This window comes from Globicephala melas, chromosome 17 (genome assembly GCF_963455315.2).
Source record: "Globicephala melas chromosome 17, mGloMel1.2, whole genome shotgun sequence".
Taxonomy (NCBI): domain Eukaryota; kingdom Metazoa; phylum Chordata; class Mammalia; order Artiodactyla; family Delphinidae; genus Globicephala; species Globicephala melas.
In genome coordinates, this window is record NC_083330.1 from 45,074,960 (window position 1) to 45,097,299 (window position 22,340).

The 22,340-nt window shown below is 44.7% G+C and overlaps 1 protein-coding gene across 9 annotated transcripts in view; it reads right to left on the minus strand.

The window, feature by feature from the left end:
* Positions 1-954: 954 nt before the first annotated feature.
* Positions 955-22,340, minus strand: part of NCALD (neurocalcin delta) — a 431,469-nt gene continuing 410,083 nt past the window's right edge. For all 9 annotated transcript variants that reach the window (XM_060287230.2, XM_060287228.2, XM_060287229.1 and 6 more), the window contains 3 exons: positions 20,865-21,261; positions 4,670-4,775; positions 955-2,276 (listed from right to left, as the gene is read on the minus strand). In XM_060287230.2, coding sequence (XP_060143213.1) covers positions 2,179-2,276; positions 4,670-4,775; positions 20,865-21,242 — 582 coding nt within the window. In that variant the 5' untranslated portion in view covers positions 21,243-21,261 and the 3' untranslated portion in view covers positions 955-2,178. The remainder of the gene's footprint in view (positions 2,277-4,669; positions 4,776-20,864; positions 21,262-22,340) is intronic.

Below are 22,340 nucleotides of genomic sequence, written 5' to 3' on the forward strand. Positions count from 1 at the left end.
ATGTCATGACTGAGGACAGAGCCCAGGCAGGCTTTCCCCAACATTAACTGACTCCGCCATCTAAGGAGAACTAAAGGAGGAATTAGGTCTTCAATCAAGAGCGGGAGAAAGTGGGAGGCAGCTCCTGAACATCACCTACAGAGGTGCCGGGTCCCCTTGCCACTGTGCACGCCGCGTCTTAGGTTAATTCCCTAGTTTTCAAAACCAGATTTTACCACTTGGCCAATGGAGGGACTCAGCACGTCTCACAGTGTAGAACCACTATAAAAAAAACTGACACGCAGAGGAAGATGAAGATTATTTTACTGAGTCCAGGTCTCAAAATTTCACCCTGCCACGTTGGTTCGTTTTGGTCAACCATACAAATTCAGATTTTTACTGTCAGTTTAAATGGAATCACGTAATACTCAGGAATCTAGAGGTTAGAAATGGGCTCAGCATCATTTTCGTCATGGTTATAAGTTTATCTTTCTGTGGTTCATGGTCTACAGGAAGTAGCTTGGCCGCAGCCAAGGAGACCTCTCTGCCTTCTCTTGGGGCAGGGTCTCCCCGTCTACATCCTTGAGTGTTTGGACTTCCCCATACCTACTGCTTGTGAAAATATGACTTACCTGTGACCAGCAACTTGTACTCTTACCTTTCAATTCAAATTAGGATGTATGAGGTCATCAGACCAAACTGCAACTCAAATTTGTACTGTCACTTCTGTAAATAGAAATTTGCATTCAGAGAACACGATGATGCAAGATACTTTCGGATTCCCAAGGGTGGGCCTTGGGAATCACAGACACACTTGCCTATGCCTTCTTCAGGATGGACCAGGTGATGCCCAGCCTCTAACCTCTGACTCTTTTCAGGGCCACTAGAGGCGTGGAAAAGTCAACATTCCAGCTATGGCTTCCTAACCATCCATGTGGATTAAAGCACTGGGAAGTCCCGAGAATTTAGGCTATTTGGGGTGGGGGTGGGAACAGCTACAGAATATTATCTGCTCAGAAAAGCACCGCACCTCTGATCCAGGACTGTCAACGGCCTGCTGGGCTGGGTGGGCAAACCCACATCTCTAATAAATCTGAACCTTCTGGTGCTCCAGTTGACACATCCCACTCAAACTTGCCCCACTTCTATTGCCTAGGCACTACCACTGGAAAAGCATTCAAAATTAAGGTTGGGCCCTGGTCATGGTTACTTTGTACTTTTCTGGAATATATAAAATATACCTGTTGATTGGTGCATTTGTGCAAAGACGGATATGACTTTAAAATAAGACATAGACATTCATTATAGCTGGCTTACTTCACAACAAGCTACTAAAAACAGTCTCCTGTAATAAGATTGTATTAGTGCTCACTAAACATGCATTTCATTTAAACAAGGCAAAACACTTAATTTCGTCTGTAATACCCAGTATTTTATATACAGCGATCTTTTTTTTTTTTTTTAAACTACAATAGGCAACAAGATGGGTCTGGCTTTGAAATACAAATTACCATTCGTGTTTAATTTCCAGAGAAACTCATCTTAGCTCAACTAGTGTAAACCTGGGAAGAAACAGCTGAGCCATCTTTTTCCTCTCCTCTATGAATTTACCTTGAAATGTTCACAGCTTAGAAACTAAAGCCTGCTGGCGAAGAGGATGGGGTGGGCCTCCAGGCGGGAATCCCCCAGGCCCCTTTAATAGCCTGGCCCTGGAGGATTCCTGGTCCCTGGGCAATCGAGCATCTGGTGCCACCACCCCTAGGGCATGTGTCACTCCAGACCCAGGTGGGGAATTTTGTTTTCCAAACAGGGCCCTTAAGCTTGCAATAGAATCACTGGACTGGATTGTTTTCTCTTCTCTTCTCTTGCCTCCCCCAGTCTTCGGTTTTAGAACACAGACTTTCGAATCAAAGGGAAAGTAATAATAATAACGATGAAAAATCGTCAGAACAACGAACACCACAAAGTCTGTGCACGGCAGCACTGTTCATGCTCTCCACAAGCGCGGGGGGCTCTAGACATTCCCATGAAGCGTCCACGACAAAAGAAGCTGCAGGCGGCACGGAGGGAGGTGCATCCGACCACACGAGGAACAGCATCACCGTCAATATTGTTTGGCAAAAAAAAAAAAATTTTTTTTGTTAAAAAGTAAACTCCAAAGGGAACACAAGCAGCTCTACAGTTGGTGGGGCTTCCGGCTCAGAAGTGGCCGGCGCTGCTGGGGTCGCACTGCAGGAGGCGCACTATGGACGGGTCGCTCTTGGCCCCTCGGATGAACTCTTCCAGGGAGAGTTTTCCTAGAAAGCAAGAGGACCGGTGAGTGGCGGCTGGCGGCCGCTGCACAGACGTAGGCTTCCCGCTGTACCTTGGAGCCGGCGGCGGCAGCGGCCCACCTCTTCCCGGGGTCTCACACCTGCCGTGAGGCCCACCTTCCGTCTCTCCGAGCCGAGACCCCAGGGCTCGTTGAGCATCGCACAGTGCAGCACGCGGCCTCCTGAGAGCTCTGTGTGCACGGCCCTGGGCTGCGGGGCTGCTGGGTGGCCGCGACGTGGGCCCTGCCCTCGTGGCCCCTCCAGCTACAGGTGCCCCGGAGGGACTCAGATAGCGCCTTTCAGAGACTGAGCTGGGCTCCTGCAGCACCAAGGCCGTCCCCACGGGCTCACTGGGCCCTCTGGGCTCCTCAGGGTCACTTGGCTACACCTACATTTGCATGTGGGCAGAGGGGCCCGAAGAGACATCTGGGGAGAGGGCCCCTTCTTTGGGCCAAGGTGTGAGGATGGCTGCCCTTCCATCCAGGCGAGGGCTGTGTGCTCCAAGAAGCAGAGAGGTGCCGCGGGGGTCCCTCCCGTCAATCAGGGCACTTTCCTCCTACCTCAATGGGCTGGACGGGGGAGACTGGCTGCCTGGGATTCCACTCCTCCTCGATGTCTTTCTCCTTCTTGCCCAAGCTAGAGTATGTATCAATTCCCTTCGGGAAGTTTCCTCGGTCATATTGTTGGTGGGGAGGCAAAGCTTCCCCCGCTTTCTTGTTGCGGCAGGGTAAACCCTGCATTCAGCGTATGTATCCGCTCGGGCTAACTACCCGCGTGCTCCCGGATTGGCTTCCCAGCTAACCTGCTGGGGGCCCAGACTTTTCTCTTCAAGTCAGCGCCAGGGGTTAGATGCAAAGAGCTTCTCCAAGAGGAATCTAACAGCGGGAGGGTCTAGATGAGGACCGTGCTCCGGTGTGGCGTCCCGCCTTGGGGTCCAGAAGCCCTGAGCCAAAGCACCAAGTCTCCTGGTTGGGTGGAGCCTGACCCCTTGCAGACTGAAAGCCCCTCCCAGTACGGCTCCCACTCCAACCCACCCCCCACCCCCGCCCTTTTTTTTTTTTAAAAAAACCCAAGGCTTTCCCTTAGGAAAGCACAGGACTTTTAGCAACGAGATGCATTTGGGGAATGCTGACCCCGTCAGGGCTCTGTGACCCCATTGTGGCCGAGTCCCAGAGCACAGGGTCTCATTTCTCGCAGTGAGCGTTCGATCCTGCAGTGTTTGGATCTTCTCCCATCTTTCCGCCCTATTCTGAAGAGGAGGCTGGGCCTTGGGCAGCAGACAAGCCCACCTGTGCTCCCCTGGAGCATCAGCAAAATGTGCAGTTTAATGTCAGTGAGTTTACTATTCTATTAAAAGAATCCCATGTGTTTAGTCTTTGCAAAACAAACTATTCGCTGTGAATCAAGGCACATAGAGAAACAGGATGTAACGGCACCTTTGTGGAGAAACAAAGCAAACAGATTGGCCTGTACCCTGCAAACCTGGATTCTCAGGCAGCTGGTGCCCCAGAGGGCATAGGGATAGAAACTGAGGCTCGCTCTGCGACAAAGCCTTCCGCCGGGGGTATATGACTGCATTTGCTCATCACTGACAAGAACTGCTGGGGATGCCCAGCAGAACAGGCAAGCTGGAAATAAAAGCAAGAGCTATAGATGACTCAGGGCTTATTATGGACCAAGCTCTGTGTTAGCACTTTAAACTCAGATATTACATCTAACTAGGGCTGCCAGATTTAGCAAATAAAATACAGGATGCCCAGCTAACTTTCAGTTTCAAATAAACAACAATTTTTTAAGTATGTCCCAAATATTGAATAGGGCATACTTATATTGAAAAGTCATTTGTTATTTGTCCAAAAATTAAATTTAATGGTGCCTCCTGTATTCTGTCTGGCAATCCAACATCTAAAATCCACTGTTCTTGAGTTTGAAATCCATCTCTCCTTTCATTTTGGTTTGCTCTGCATCCCCTTGTTGGATTTGAATTGTGGGCGGCTCCCTCAGGGTGGAATCTGCTGGCCACCTCACCCGCCAACAGCTGAGGGGTCCCACTTGGCTCCAGGAAACCCAACACCTTGGAGCATGCACACGAAACCCCAACAAAACCCCCTGGGCAGGCTGGGGTGAAAGCTACTAGGGTCTGGGTGCATAACAAGCCCCTCCCCACTTTCTGATTCGCTGGCCTGCAGGATCCAGCCTCCATCTTCCCCCTACAGGGAGAAAGCAGGATAAGCCACTTTCACAAAGGGCCTCGAGCCAGGTCCTTATGGCCAATATCTTGACCTCTAGTGGAATTTCCCTGCCCGGACACCCCAGCCCCTCCAGCAGCCCCGCCTCTGAGCAAAGCAAAGCAAAGCAAAGCAGCCATGGCCTCCTACCGTCTCTATTGGTGTCCATCTGGCGGAAGATCTTTTCTGTCCTCTTCTCTGGGGTCGACTCATCTTCAGGCATTTTCATTACAGAGGAGACCATCTTATAGATTGCCTGGGGACAGAAGCAACATGGCGTGAGACAGAAACATGGTTTGTTTTCGCACACAATGGCCCTATTATTAAACCTCCCAAATACAGGGTTGAAGGGAATGCCTCCCATCACACAGCGACCCAGCTCTGCTCCTGACCATCTGTTGTCGTAGAAGAGAGACGTGCAGTTGCTGGTGAGAGCAGCCAGGCCAGCAGAGCTTGTCCAGCGGCAAGAACCTTCAGGAGCGACAACTGGCAGGAAGATCCACTAGGCCCCCCGTGTCTCTAACTTATGTGCTTATGAATCCCCTGGGAATCTTGTGAAAACGCAGCAGCTGATTGAGTAGGGTGGGCTGGGGAGATGGGGGGCTTGAGAGTCTGCATTTCTAATGAGGTGCCTGTGTGCTGCTGCTGCTGTTCTGAGGTCCCTGCTCTCAGGCTGTAGGTGACATTCCTCAGGCCAGAGACAGGTCAGGGTCTACTGTGGTCTCTCCCTGGGTCCCTCAAGGGTGACAAACACTGATGGTCTGTAAGGGCCTGCCCTCCTCTTCTCCTGGGCAGACATTACCAATCCATCCCAGTGCTCTTTCTCCTTGGATGTGGCAATCGTCTCACATTCCTTCTCAGCAAGCTGCCAGGTATCCCCGGGATGGGAACAATCCGCCATCCAAGTTTTGGAAGAAATAAGTATAAAGTCTCAGCTTGAGATCAGCTGGGTACATCAGAAATCCGATGGGCAAAAGAGGGTTCTACTGAAAAGGTTCTGTGAACAGTACTGAAACTATCTCCCCTACCGTGGACCCCCCATGGTACCCAGTAAGCGCCTGGAAGGCCTCAGCGGTCAAATGTTGTTTTTATTTTGGAAGCATAATGTAAAGTCATTGCTTTTATCCCCAGACCATGGTTCTGGTACTCAGATTCACTTGGGGAAAATTAGCCCTGGGAAGCAGTTTTAGAAAAAGTAGATTTTGCCAGAGGGTGGGCGGAGGAATCTGGAAAGTTCTGGAACTTGGGATGTAGTGGAAGGAGAGAAAGGAAGGCAGCTGAAGGAAAGTAGTCTCCAAAGGGGAAATGTGGAAACAAAAAGGGTTGCAAAAAGAGATAAAGGCTTAACTTCTCCACTTTACAGTCTCGTTCAGGATCAACTCTGCCTCAAGTTCCTAAAATATTCTGGAGAAATGGGGGTAAATATTATCATCTCCATTGATAAAATAGGAGTGAAAAATGGACTCACCCAGTGTGTTGACTCTTGGGCTGATCCCACCCCATTAGGGACCCCTCAGGCCAGGCTCCCCAAGTCTGACTTGAACCCACCCAGAGTCCTCGCTGAACTGGAGCTGCCTCCACGGTGATTCTGTCTGGGAGGAAGGGCAAACTGGGAGTCATGGCTCTGTCTGGGATGATGGGTGTCACTGGGGTAAGTAAGCTTGGCCACAGTCAGCTGTCCCAAGAGACGTTCACTGAAGTGTGCTCCAGAGGCGAGAGGTGAGCCATACTCTGTCTTCCTCCTGGATCCCTATTGCCGTCCCCTCCAGCCCAGGACTACACTACCATCTGTGCTGGGGTTATAGCGCCATGCGCCAAGCCGCTGGGGACACCTGACTCCTTGGGGGAGCTAGAAAAGGCCAGAGAGTTAGAGACTTTTTTACAAATGGGAAACAGAGGTGCTGAACTTCCAGGGCCACGTGAGTATTTAGTAACAAGAGTGGAAAGCAGGACACTCTCCACACCACCATGTTTTGAGGTCCAGCGCCCTCTCCTCAGCTTTCTCTGCTCCGACACGGAAGCTTTTCTGTAACTCTTGACTCAAAGAGGAATCGGCGGCACCAACTGATGAACACACACACACACACACACACACACACACACACCCCTCACACGGATTTCAGACTTACACAATCTAAATATTTTGTGAATTCACAAGCCCAGGAATCTTAGAACAACAACAACAAAACAGTATCTAGATATCAGCGGCCCACTAAATCACAAGTACACCTCTTTAAAGGTTTAAGAGCTGGTACATTTCAGGAGTTGTACAGGTGATGTGGGAGGGGCATTTATGGACAAATAATAAGTTTACTTTGGCTAGAAGTCTTAAGGATGCTGTGTAATCAACCTTCTTTGGGGCTGCGTTGCTCCTTCCCCAAATCTGTTCTGGCCTCGGTAAGGTCCCATAGTAGCAAGTAAAACCCACTGGTCTGGAACACTCCTTGGAACTCTCAGCCTCTAAGAGTTGAGGTTCATGAAATTCTCCTTCTTGGGATTCTGAAGGAAGTCAACTGTGTAATAATCTAGGGATTATTCTCTTAATACTCTGGTTGAACAAATGAACGAAAGACCAAGCAAACAGATGAATGTGTGTTTGAAAACAAGGCTCTTACACCCAACAGAAAGTCTTCAGGCGTTTAGTCTTTAGCTGTTAGACTAAAGGAACAGGGCTGGGGCGGAGAAATGAGGATAGGTTAGTTCAAAACAACAACAACAAAACACCCCTAAATAAAAACAAAACAAAAATGAAGAAAGTCAGGATCCCCTTATATGAGGATATTTGCAAACGAGGCTTCCGGAATTGGGCAAGAGATGTAACGTCTGAGTGTACTGAGGGGTTGAGGAGGAAGTGCGAGCACCTTTAAGATGCTCACGTTTCCAGATGGCTCTTTCATAGCACTCAGACTAGACTGTTTTTGTTCATTTGTTTTTGTTTTTGTTTTTTGCGGTACGCAGGCCTCTCAATGTTGTGGCCTCTCCAGTGGCGGAGCACGGGCTCCGGACGCGCAGGCTCAGCAGCCATGGCTCACAGGCCCAGCCGCTCCACGGCATGTGGGATCTTCCCGGACTGGGGCACGAACCCGTGTCCCCTGCATCGGCAGGCGGACTCTCAACCACTGCACCACCAGGGAAGCCCCATTTGTTTGTTTTTAATGTGCATCAGCTCACAGAAAGGGATTAGTGGATTATTTACAAAACCAGGTCTATGAACATGGGTGGTACTAGAGCAGTGAGCAAAGAGATGAGGTGACAAGCCCCAGGGGTCCCAATGTGAGTAAGTGGGTGACAGCCCTGCAAAACCTCAGTGGGGAATCACCTGTCCCTTTGCCCCTCTCTCATGGCCTCAGCAAGCCAGCACTGATTGTATTAGACCTGGGACTCCACAGCGCAGGGAGAGAAAAGACACAACTCCAGACAGCAATCTGAAACAAATCGTGTATTTTATTAACCCCAGTTCCCCACACCCCTCCCCCAAATTTAATGGGATTAAACCATGGAGAGGCCAGGCTACTTCCCTACTTTATTTTTAGCAATGTCAATGAGAGGCCCAGCAGGGACATCCTGTTTTTAATTAAACTTGAAGAGCCCTATTCTTGTCTCTGGGTAAATACAACCGCTATGGGACACCCAGGAACCCAGCTCTGGTTCTGCCCTAGGCAGGCTTAGGACAGTACCACCTGCGGCCAGGGGAATTACCAGCTTCCTCTTGACATTATATATGTGATTTTTCTTTTTCCCTCTGAATGAACCACCTCTCGGAATGTTGGAAAGGAAGGGCTCGTGTCTGAACTGATAAACGTTGTGGGATTAACTAAGGGCAGGCACAATTCCAAGAGCTAAAGTTCACTCTTCTCTCTGAAGGAAACCGGACTGGCTTTTCATCAGAAGATGTAGGGTCTTCCAACAGGACACCCAAGGCCCCATGACAACCCACCAAGGGTAAAAGAAGTTAAGCAGTATAGGGTTGTTCTTAGATTATCGATAAAGAAAAGCATCCTGCTTAGAAGGATATTACATACCAGGAAAGGAGGGTAGAGAGAGGCCATGAGAATCTTTCTTGGAAATACTCTTAAAATGGGGTCAATATCTATGTATCTAGAACAGCGTAAGCACTTTCTTGTTTAGAGCTAGAAGAATACAGTAAGTCAGTAAACGCATAATGTTCTCCCAAAGTGCTGTAGATACGTTCACAGGCAGGGAGAGGATGGGGGGAGAATAAGGGCCCTACCCCTTTTTCAACCAAAGCAGCTCCGTTCTTATATTAGTTTTCACAGAAGATTTTACTTGAAACTCATTATTGCCCAGGCCCCTGCCCCCACTCATGTTTGTTTGTTTCTTGGTAAACACTCCTACCACCCACCATCCTGTAATCAAGTCAAAGACATCTTTAATATGGCTCTAACCACCCGTCTCCACGTGCAGGCAGTCAACTAGACCTATCAAATCTGCCTCCTTCATATTTTTCTAAATTTATCATTCTTGCCCATTCCTCAGCCACTGTCTTGTTTCAGGTGAGTGGTGGTACCCATCATTTTTAGATATGGGCAGTTACTATTTATTTCATTCTTATATAAAGTGCTGTGCAAAGATTGCTTCCAACAGCCCCTTCCAAAGATCCCGTTCACTCTCCTAAAAAGACATTCTGGAGCTGCTGTGGTTTAGGACTTCACATTTTAGGGGGCAATACTGAGTTTGTTTTTGGAATGTTTGACTGTGAGGTACCAGTGCAATGTCTTAGTGGAGGTGTCCATTAACAGCTGGACATAGCAGAGGTGAAGATCTAGAGGTACTCTGTTTCTTCATCCATAAAATGGGGCTAATAAGGTTATTGTGAGGATTAAATGAGAAAATGCACATGTACCAGGTTGACTAGTGTCCTGCAAAAGTTCATGTTCACCCAGAATCTGTGAATGTGACCTTATTTGGAAATAGGGTCTTTGCGGATGTCATCAAGTTAAAATGAGATCATACTGGATTTGGGCAGGCCCTAATCCAATGATGTGTTCATATAAGAAGAAGGAAATTTGGACACAGTCACACAGGGAAAATGTCACACGATGATAGAGAGATGTGGGCCCAAAACACCAAGGATCGCCAGCCACCACCAGAAGCTAAGAGACAGGCATGGAGCAGATCCCCCCAGGAGTCTCTGGAAGGAACCAGCCTTGCCCACACCTTGACTTTGGACTTCTGGCCTCTGGAACTGTGATAGAATAAATTTTTGTTGTTTGAAACTGCCCAGTTTATGGTAATTTGTTACAGCAACCCTAGGAAACTAATACAGTGTGGAAAATACTTAACACTATGCCTGGCCCATACAAGCACTGAGAAGATGACTTCCCAGAACTAATGAAAGGAAAAGAAGGCTGAGGCTGGACCTCTGCTTGGGAATATCTTTGTTTAGGAAACAGGAGAAGGAAGAATAGTCCACAAAGTAGACGGAGGGCACAGCCGAGTGGGGGGCCTTTGGGTAGCAGGCACTCACTTGTGTTGCTAGATGCCTAACTTCAACTCTTAAACTATAATGTGGCTTGTCACGATAAGATTAATCCCCTGATAAAAAAGGGATAAGCCAAACACAACTGATAAACAAACACTAAGGTCAGTTCTTAGAGAAAGTCACTAACCTGGGCAACTGCTTTAAAGAATTTTCTCCAGGAGAGAAATCCAAGTTGCATTCTGGGGTAACATCTGTGGTCCACACTCATAACTGAGAATTAGGCAAGGGTCTGCAGCTGGATTCCCAGGGCCACATCAAGACGGACTAGAAGCTTTCACCACAACACCATCCACCCCCTGCCTTTTTTTTCACCATCAGAAGAGCACAGTATTTCAGGTCTCCAAGGCACATATCACAAGTGACATAGCGTCTACGACACCAATTTAGAAAGATCTTTGGGAGAAAAAAATGCCACTCAGGAAGTGGTTTTAGAAAGGATGTAACCAAGTCTTTCTGGTCCTGATTTTGATCCGTCATGGCACAAATACTCACAAGCTGGTTGTCTGAACTGGTCACAGCTGGTGCTCTTGAGACCAGGTCAGATTAATTTGTGAGTCTGTCTGGTGTTTGTGGACGGCAAACCTTTGCACGGCTAACACCATAGTCTCCCTTCCTCTTCATCTGGTTGCTGTATGGATACATATGCCTTATTCTGATGAGTGAATCAGGAAAAAAAATTCCCATATTGCTAAAAGAAACAAACAAAAAAATGAAGTCTTCTGTGATGCACTGCCAGCATAAGCCCAACCTCCTTCCTTTAGTTTTCATTCATTCAAAGGGTGTGAAAATGTAGACTGAGGGTGTTATGAAGTTTACTCTGCCTTATCAGAAGTGCTAATTAACCTTGAATCACAACTAGGAGGGAGAGTCTGATTCTAAGACAACACGTATTTGAACACCAACTACTTTAAAGCAATCATTACCATCCAAGGAATGAATATGCTAACTAGAAATTATTGCAACCTGGTCATTAAAGTGAGTTCCCTGAGAACTGCTAAAGGCAACACTGTGTTAGCCTATATATTCCTTTCGGAAAGTCTCTAGCAGGACTTGAGAACAAGTCCAGACTGGCTGTGCCCCAAAAGTCCTGCATGAAGTGCACCTATGGGCTCAGGGCAACAGCTCGGAGTTGGGGAATTCCTGGTGCCAACCACATTCTCTCCTGGAAAGGTGATCTTTCTGTTACTTAAATCCCGTAAGCATCAGAGCAGCCCAGAAGTTTTAGCTTATTCCCAGCTGGGATGGTGTTTGGTAGGAAACACAACAGCTGAAGAAGCCTGGGAACTCCTAAAGTCATCTGCACAAGAATATCTCTTCCGTGAGTTCCACCAATTGGAGGTTTAGCTGGGTTACCTCCCTTTGTTTTGTGAACACACATTTATACGACTAGGTAAACTTAACTTAAAACTTAATGGGAAGACTCTGGGAGGGCTCACACCAAGGAGTACTTCCCAGAACTTCTGCTGCCAGTGTCTGAAACAGAGCCACCCCCCGCCTCTGCAGGACACCCTCCAACATTAGCAGACATTGAGGAGATGCCAGGGTTCCTATTGAATTTCCTGAACACAGTGGGCCAGCCAGTGGCCGTGGGGTCCAGAGTGGTGCACGAGGAGAGGGAATTAAGAGTGCTGCTTAAAGGAGCTCCAGAGACGGGGGCGAGCCGCGGCGATCAGCAAGGACCCCAGAGATGGGCATGAGACGCTAAGGCTGCTGCTGCCGCCACCAAGAAGCCTGTGTGCGAGCACAGGTCACTGTCCACACCTCCCTTCCGGGGAGCCTGTGCAGCCCGCCACTGCCAGGGTCCCGGGGTCCAGGGACAACTTCCCCGGAAGAATGCACGGGGCACCTCAGGCCTCTGCCGCCGCAGGCTCACCCCGCACTCCATGCCCCTCCCTCCCCCCTGGCCTGAGTGAGCCAGAGCCCACGAATCAGCTGCTCCTTTAACCCTGTCCTGTCTGAGCGAAGAGCAGACGCCTTCTGGCGACCTACAAGCAGAGGCGGGGCCAAATCCAAATCTGAACCCTGGGAGCTGTGCAAACAAAGAAGAGAAAGGGAAATCTCTCCCAGCAGCCTCAGAAGCAGTGGATTAAACATCCACAATCAACCTGATGTACCCTGCATCTGTGGAATACATGAATAGACAACGAATCATCCCAAATTGTGGAGGTGGACTTTGAGAGGAAGATTTATTATTTTTTCCCCTTTTCCTCTTTTTGTGATTTGAGCCGTGTGGATGAAAGGCTCTTGGTGCTGCAGCCAGGAGTTAGTGCTGTGCCTCTGAGGTGGGAGAGCCAACTTCAGGACACTGGTCCACAAAAGAACTCGCAGCTCCACGTAATATCAAACGGCGAAAATCCCAGAGATCTCCATGTCAACACCAGCACCCAGCTGCACTCAACGACCAGCAAGCCACAGTGCAGGACACCCTATGCCAAACAACTAGCAAGACAGGAACACAACCCCACCCATTAGCAGAGAGGCTGCCTAAAATCATAATAAGGCCACAGACACCCCAAAACACACCACCAGACGTGGACCTGCCCACCAGAAAGACAAGATCCAGCCTCATCCACCAGAACACAGGCACTAGTCCCCTCCACCAGGAAGCCTACATGACCCACTGAACCAACTTTAGCCACTGGGGACAGACACCAAAAACAACAGGAACTACGAACCTGCAACCTGCAAAAAGGAGACCCCAAACACAGTAAGTTAAACAAAATGAGAAGACAGAAAAACACACAGCAGATGAAGGAGCAAGGTAAAAACCCAGCAGACCTAACAAATGAAGAGGAAATAGTCAGTCTACCTGAAAAAGAATTCAGAATAATGATAGTAAAGATGATCCAAAATCTTGGAAATAGAATGGAGAAAATACAAGAAACGTTTAACAAGGACCTAGAAGAACTAAAGATGAAACAAACAAAGATGAACAACACAATAAATGAAATTAAAAATACTCTAGAGGGATCAATAGCAGAATAACTGAGGCAGAAGAACGGATAAGTGACCTGGAAGATAAAATAGTAGAAATAACTACTGCAGAGCAGAATAAAGAAAAAAGAATGAAAAGAACTGAGGACAGTCTCAGAGGCCTCTGGGACAACATTAAACACACCAACATTCAAATTATAGGGGTCCCAGAAGAGGAAGAGAAAAAGAAAGGGACTGAGAAAATATTTGAAGAGATTATAGTTGAAAACTTCTCTAATATTGGAAAGGAAATAGTTAATAAAGTCCAGGAAGCACAGAGAGTCCCATACAGGATAAATCCAAGGAGAAACACGCCAAGACACATATTAATTAAACTGTCAAAAATTAAATACAAAAAAAACATATTAAAAGCAGCAAGGGAAAAACAACAAATAACACACAAGGGAATCCCCATAAGGTTAACAGCTGATCTTTCAGCAGAAACTCTGCAAGCCAGAAGGGACTGGCAGGACATATTTAAAGTGATGAAGGAGAAAAACCTACAACCAAGATTACTCTATCCAGCAAGGATCTCATTCAGATTTGATGGAGAAATTAAAACCTTTACAGACAAGCAAAAGCTGAGAGAGTTCAGCACCACCAAACCAGCTTTACAACAAATACTAAAGGAACTTCTCTAGGCAAGAAACACAAGACAAGGAAAAGACCTACAATAACAAACCCAAAACAATTAAGAAAATGGGAATAGGAACATACATATCGATAAGTACCTTAAATGTAAATGGATTAAATGCTCCCACCAAAAGACACAGACTGGCTGAATGGATACAAAAACAAGACCCATATATATGCTGTCTACAAGAAACCCACTTCAGACCTAGGGACACATACAGACTGAAAGTAAGGGGATGGAAAAAGATATTCCATGCAAATGGAAATCAGAAGAAAGCTGGAGTAGCAATTCTCATATCAGACAAAATAGACTTTAAAATAAAGACTATTACAAGAGACAAAGAAGGAAACTACATAATGATCAAGGGATCGATCCAAGAAGATATAACAATTGTAAATATTTATGCACCCAACATAGGAGTACCTCAATACATAAGGCAAATGCTAACAGCCATAAAAGGGGAAATCGACAGTAACACATTCATAGTAGGGGACTTTAACACCCCACTTTCACCAATGGACAGATCACCCAAAATGAAAATAAATAAGGAAACACGAGCTTTAAATGATACATTAAACAAGATGGACTTAATTGATATTTATAGGACATTCCATCCAAAAACAACAGAATACACATATTTCTCAAATGCTCATGGAACATTCTCCAGGATAGATCATATCTTGGGTCACAAATCAAGCCTTGGTAAATTTAAGAAAATTGAAATTGTATCAAGTATCTTTTCCAACCACAACGCTATGAGACTAGATATCAATTACAGGAAAAGATCTGTAAAAAATACAAACACATGGAGGCTAAACAATACACTACTTAATAACGAAGTGATCACTGAAGAAATCAAAGAGGAAATCAAAAAATACCTAGAAACAAATGACAATGGAGACACGACGACCCAAAATCTATGCGATGCAGCAAAAGCAATTCTAAGAGGGAAGTTTATAGCAATACAATCCTACCTTAAGAAACAGGAAACATCTCGAATAAACTACCTAACTTTGCACCTAAAGCAATTAGAGAAAGAAGAACAAAACAACCCCACAGTTAGCAGAAGGAAAGAAATCACAAATATCAGATCAGAAATAAATGAAAAAGAAATAAAGGAAATGATAGCAAAGATCAATAAAACTAAAAGCTAGTTCTTTGAGAAGATAAAAAAATTGATAAAACCATTAGCCAGACTCATCAAGAAAAAAAGGGAGAAGACTCAAATCAATAGAATTAGAAATGAAAAAGGAAAAGTAACAACTGACACTGCAGAAATACAAAAGATCATAAGAGATTACTACAAGCAACTCTATGCCAATAAAATGGACAACCTGGAAGAAATGGACAAATTCTTAGATGCGCAACCTGCCAAGACTGAATCAGGAAGAAATAGAAAATATGAACAGACCAACCACAGCACTGAAACTGAAACTGTGATTCAAAATCTTCCAACAAACAAAAGCCCAGGACCAGATGGCTTCACAGGCGAATTCTATCAACCATTTAGAGAAGAGCTAACACCTATCCTTCTCAAACTCTTCCAAAATATAGCAGAGGGAGGAACACTCCCAAACTCATTCTACGAGGCCACCATCACCCTGATACCAAAGCCAGACAAGGATGTCACAAAGAAAGAAACCTACAGGCCAATATCACTGATGAACATAGATGGAAAAATCCTCAACAAAATACTAGCAAACAGAATCCAACAGCACATTAAAAGGATCATACACCATGATCAAGTGGGGTTTATTCCAGGAACGCAAGGATTCTTCAATATACGCAAATCAATCAACGTGATACACCATATTAACAAACTGAAGGAGAAAAACCATATGATCATCTCAATAGATGCAGAGAAAGCTTTCGACAAAATTCAACACCCATTTATGATAAAAACCCAACAGAAAGTAGGCATAGAGGGAACTTTCCTCAACATAATAAAGGCCATATATGACAAACCCACAGCCAACATTGTCCTCAATGGTGAAAAACTGAAAGCATTTCCACTAAGATCAGGAACAAGACAAGGTTGCCCACTCTCACCACTCTTATTCAACATAGTTTTGGAAGTTTTAGCCACATCAATCAGAGAAGAAAAAGAAATAAAAGGAATCCAAATCGGAAAAGAAGAAGTAAAGCTGTCACTGTTTGCAGATGACATGTTACTACACATAGAGAATCCTAAAGATGCTACCAGAAAACTACTAGAGCTAATCAATGAATTTGGTAAAGTAGCAGGATACAAAATTAACGCACAGAAATCTCTGGCATTCCTATACACTAATGATGAAAACTCTGAAAGTGAAATTAAGAAAACACTCCCATTTACCACTGCAACAAAAAGAATAAAATATCTAGGAATAAACCTACCTAAGGAGACAAAAGACCTGTATGCAGAAAATTATTAAGACACTGATGAAAGAAATTAAAGATGATACAAATAGATGGAGAGATTTACCATGTTCTTGGATTGGAAGAATCAACATTGTGAAAATGACTCTACTACCCAAAGCAATCTACAGATTCAATGCAATCCCTATCAAACTACCACTGGCATTTTTCACGGAACTAGAACCAAAAATTTCACAATTTGTATGAAAACACAGAAGACCCCGAACAGCCAAAGCAATCTTGAGAACGAGAAACGGAGCTGGAGGAATCAGGCTCCCTGACTTCAGACTATACTACAAAGCTACAGTAATCAAGACAGTATGGTACTGGCACAAAAACAGAAATATAGATCATTGGAACAGGATAGAAAGCCCAGAGATAAACCCACGCACATATGGTCACCCTATCTTTGATAAAGGAGGCAGGAATGTACAGTGGAGAAAGGACAGCCTCTTCAATAAGTGGTGCTGGGAAAACTGGACAGCAACATGTAAAAGTATGAGATTTGAACACTCCCTGAAACCATACACAAAAATAAACTCAAAATGGATTAAAGACCTAAATGTAAGGCCAGACACCATCAAACTCTTAGAGGAAAACATAGGCAGAACACTCTATGACATAAATCACAGCAAGATCCTTTTTGACCCACCTCCTAGAGAAATGGAAATGAAAACAAAAATAAACAAATGGGACCTAATGAAACTTCAAAGCTTTTGCACAGCAAAGGAAACCATAAACAAGACCAAAAGACAACCTTCAGAATGGGAGAAAATATTTGCAAATGAAGCAACTGACAAAGGATTAATCTCCAAAATTTACAAGCAGCTCATGCAGCTCAATAGCAAAAAAACAAACAACGCAATCCAAAAATGGGAAGAAGACCTAAATAGACATTTCTCCAAAGAAGATACACAGTTTGCCAACAAACACATGAAAGAATGCTCAACATCATTAATCAGTAGAGAAATGCAAATGAAACCTACAATGAGATATCATCTCACACCGGTCAGAATGGCCATCATCAAAAAATCTAGAAACATTAATAGCTGGAGAGGGTGTGGAGAAAAGGGAACACTCTTGCACTATTGGTGGGAATGGGAATTGGTACAGCCACTATGGAGAACAGTATGGAGGTTCCTTAAAAAACTACAAATAGAACTACCATATGATCCAGCAATCCCACTACTGGGCATATACCCTGAGAAAACCATAATTCAAAAAGAATCATGTAGCAAAATGTTCATTGCAGCTCTATTTACAATAGCCAGGAGATGGAAGCAACCTAAGTGTCCATCATCGGATGAATGGATAAAGAAGATGTGGCACATATATACAATGGAATATTACTCAGCCATAAAAAGAAACGAAACTGAGTTATTTGTAGTGAGGTGGATGGACCTAGAGTCTGTCATACAGAGTGAAGTAAGTCAGAAAGAGAAAGACAAATACCATATGCTAACACATATATATGGAATCTAAGAAAAAAAAAATGTCATGAAGAACCTAGGGGTAAGATGGGAATAAAGACACAGACTTACTAGAGAATGGACTTGAGGATATGGGGAGGGGAAGGGTAAGCTGGGACGAAGTGAGAGAGTGGCATGGACATATATACACTACCAAACGTAAGGTAGATAGCTAGTGGGAAGCAACCGCATAGCACAGGGGATCAGCTCGGTGCTTTGTGACCACCTAGAGGGGTGGGATAGGGAGGGTGGGAGGGAGGGAGACGCAAGAGGGAAGAGATATGGGAACATATGTATATGTATAACTGATTCACTTTGTTATAAAGCAGAAACTAACACACCATTGTAAAGCAATTATACTCCAATAAAGATAAAAAAAAACTTAATGGGAGCCTCTATTACTTTGTCCTTTGAATGGGAAATGACCTCCCTTTATTTTGCAGGGAAACGTCCTGTCTCAGCTCCAGAAACGTCTATAGAATAATAGTAGTCAACATTTACTGAAGGATACCCATTGAGAGGCACTGTTCTAGGTACTCTACTTGTAATAACTGTTGAACCCTTACGGTTACTCTTGAGGCGGGTGCTATGATTGGTTCCAGTTCACAAATCATGAGAACAGTGCACAGAAAGGTTAAATAACTTACCTGAGGAAAAGAAGGAAAAGGAGATTGAAAAAGGAGGGGCAAGGTGATATTGACCTGCTTTGCTCAGACAACCGCTCTCACATGCCAATTCCTCCCTTGACTCCCTCTTCATCTTTATTTTGGATCCCGGTGATCAATTTTTGTCTAAGCCTGTGATTTTCATTCAATCATAAGAGTAAAGCAACACAGGCTGTGTACTCCTACCCAATGACAGTCCTGTAGTTAAAACGTGTTCTTTCAAGGGTCCTAGTTACTTTCTGAGAACAGAAGGGGTCAGTTTCACTCTCTGTTCTTCCTACATTCTCTCCCTGAGGTCCTGTTGATGGATCCCTAAGTTCATGTTCCCTCACCCCCAAGATCCCAGAGAGCATCTGAGCACTCGTGGTTCAATGCGCAACGCTACTCACATGCTCGCTGCCCCCTTCCTGAAACAGCCTGTGCTGGGCTGGGTGTGGGTGCTCAGACCTGCCTCTGGCTGGGCTCAGGGACAGAGAACTGTGTGGGGCAGGAAGGATTCTCCTTCCTCTTGCAGCGGGGGGCTGAGATTAGGGCCCTCCCCGCCCCAGGAGAGAATCTGCCGTTACGGGAGAAACGTCAGAATTGTGATCTGGCTTAAGACTCATGAGAGATGGTTTTGATGCAATAATAAAATATTGGACCTAAATCATGTTCCTAAGTTTGTCACTTTAAAAAAACAAACACATGAATGTGAAAATGTTTGTGTAAGACTCTAAAAATAAATCTGCATATGGTTTTGCTTTTTCACCCAGATGTTGATATAGCACAAAATTATTTTTTGGAAAAAGGAACATAACTGCGTTTGGACTACGTGGGAGACTGAATAATGGCCCCCCCAAGATGTGCATGTCCTAATCCCTGAAACCTGTGAATATGTTACCTTACACAGTAAAAGGGACTTTGCAGATGTAATTATGTTAAGGATCTTGAGCTAGGGGGGATTATTCTGAATTATCTGGCGTGTCCTAGTGTACTCACAGGGGTCTTTATGAGTGGAAGGGAGAAGCAGAATGAGATACCCAGGGGAATGGCAACGTGAGAAGAACTCAATCCACTGTTGCTGGCTTTGAAGATGGATATAAAGGGCTACAAGCTAAGGAATGTTTCAAAAAGTAGGAAGGGCAAGGAAACAGATTTTCCTCTAAAACCTCCAGACAGAACGCAAGCTGCGGACCCCTTGATTTTAGCCCAGTGAAACCGATTTCAGATCTCTGACCTCCAGAACTGTAAGATAATAAATGTGTGTTGTTTTAAGCCACTAAGTTTATGGCCCTTTGTTACAGCAGCCAATTGGTTTCCAAGAGGAAACCAATACCGTGTATTTCAGTGTTACAGAGTCCACAATAGAATCCTTCCTACCAATGCCAGGAAAAACAAAAGGATTCCAGTCTGCTACCACCACCAATATTCTGTGGATACCAAAATTACACCACAGAAAGCAACAATACAGAAGGAAAACTAGAGAATTTATGGAGTTCCGCCCTCCATTCACTGACAAGCCTCGATCTTCACCCTGACCACTTATGAGTATTTGCAGGTGAACATCATGAATTTGCATTTTACATTAAATGGCTTGAATTTCTGAGTCTTGGAGGGACAGAAGTTCAGCAAGGAATTTATGTGCTGACACTTGTAATCAAGCTGAAGTTTCACTTGCTTTAACAAACAGAGCCTTAATTTGTGTATGATTCTGCCGGCCCACAGCCGGCCTCCATCTCGTCACTTTCTAACAGGTATTTTCCCAGACACCTAAAAGACAGCGCCGCCTCTGAAGCGATTGTAGCATCTGCAAATATGCATTCTCCTGGTGCAGACCAGCTAGAACCAAACAGTGAGAATTCCCACAAAGGTACACAGCTTCTTGGGACAGTGACAAGGCCTGAGTGTGGACTTGCAAAGAAGAGGGGGTGGTGAAAGGAAAAACGACCCCTTTTCCTGTTCTGTTTGGGAAATTTACTCTGGGTGAGTGATTTGGGGAAATAAAGTGGAGTGCTTCCTATAAAAATGATGGAGGCCTTGATTCTGCACTGTTTGTATCTCTGATGAGATAGAAGCTAGATTAGAGATCCCTACTTTTATTCAAGTGTCTAATAAAGTTGGAAATTAGTGATGGCAGTGATGATGAGCTTTTCTGTAAGGCTGGCACTGTGCTAAGCATTGAACACGGAGAGTCAGTCTAATCTTAAAACAATCCCACAGCAGTGGGCACTGCTGATAGTCCCATTTTACAGACAAGGACACTGAGGCTCGCTTGGGTTAAAGTCACAGAGGTAGTGACTGAAGAGGCAGGATTTGAACCCAGGTCAGAGTTTGACCATTAAACATCACTCCAGGCTCTAGGTCCAGGCAGGTCATTGCACTGAATAGATGGAGTGGCCACAGTGAGCATGACCAGCTGAAGAGTGCATGTCCCTCTGTAGGGAGGAGTCACCACAAAGCCCCAGGGCACCTATGCCAGGCAAGAATGTGGGCCCAGTGTGGCCAGAGCTCCTGAGTTTCCAAGAGATGCTAACCAATCTGCATGTTTATGTGTAAACCTCCCTGTTTTGTATATGGGTTCCACATTTTCAAAGACACTGGCTAGGCCAAGTCAGTGCCCAGGCAGACCACCCGTCTGCAATCTCTCCACTAAGCTGCACTGTGGACTTCCCAGTTCTTACTGCGACTCACACTCTTCTCTTTGTAAAGGGCAAGGTCGACGTACCTGCACAATCTCGAGCATTTCTGCCTTGCTGATGTAGCCATTTCCATCCAGGTCATACATGCTGAAGGCCCATTTCAGCTTCTGCTCCAGCTTCCCCCTTGACGTTACGCTCAGGGCTATGATAAATTCTCTAAAGTCTATTGTCCCATCTCCATTGGCATCGAAGGTGCGAAAGACGTGCTCTGCAAATTTGGAAGCATCCCCATAAGGGAAAAAGTTCCCGTAAATTTTCTTAAACTCCTCCATTGACAAATGTCCACTGGGGCAGTCTCTCAAGAAGCCTTTATACCATTCCTGGATCTCGTGCTCTGTAAAATCTGTGCTTTCCAGCAAGTCCTGCATGACCTCTGGGCGCAGCTTGCTGTTCTGTTTCCCCATCTTGGCAGCAAGAATTCAGCTGCAGATAAAAAAGAATATAGTATATATAGTTTTTTAAACCTGTTCTTTAGAGGCACATTTTACAATCTGTGATTGTTCCTCTGGGAAAAAGAAATAAACTGTTAGTCCAATAACATTGTCTAGGGTTTTCCAACATTCTGGTCAGCCAGACAAAATGCTGAAAGACGGGCAGGCAGAAGATGCACGGCAGAACACTATCACGGACCAGAAAACTGATATTTCTTCTACACAGAGCCACCCTAAAAACAGGAGATTTATAATGAAAAAGAGACAGAAAGAAAGAGAGACAGAGAATTAATTGGTTACTTAGTTCTGCCTTATCTATTTGCAAGAGGTTAAACCTGGCTTTAAAAAGACTGGGGTTCTAACACCCAATCCAAGTATTAGCAGGGAGAATTAAAGGAAAGGAACAAAAGAGAGCGAGCAAAAGAGATAATTTCGCACGTTTTAGACAACTGCAAATAAAGTGCTTGGGTACCTTCTGAATATTATAAACACAGACATGAGTAAGGAAAATAGAAACCCATTTAATTCCATTAAATGCCACCAAGCTTGGTCAGTTGTTTAAATCCGAAGTCAAATCACTGTCAACATTGCGTTAGATGGTAAAGATGATGTTTCATAAAGTTGTTTATGTCCTATGATTGTGGCTTATGAAATGGGCCAAATTTTCCTTTTTAAAATACAAATAACTTCGTATTTTCTTATCATAATAGTAGCACATCCATAGTAAAATAGTTAAACAACACAGTGATGCATAAAGACAAAGTTAGCATCATTTCAAACCTTAACACTGAAGAGATAACCACCACCAGCATTTCGGTGTGTGTCCTTCTAGATTTTTTGTATGCGCCCTTATCTAAATATGCTATTAATAAATGTTTAATACATTTACATTTAATATACTTACATTTTAATACATTTACATTTCAAAAAACAAGAATATATACCCTTTGTTACATATTTTAAAACTTAATATAATGTGGGGAATAAAAGGCAACTTTTATTAGATGGGGAAAAAACCTGTAATTATCATCTTCCCACTCACAGAGCTATTCAACATTAACCGAGTGCCAT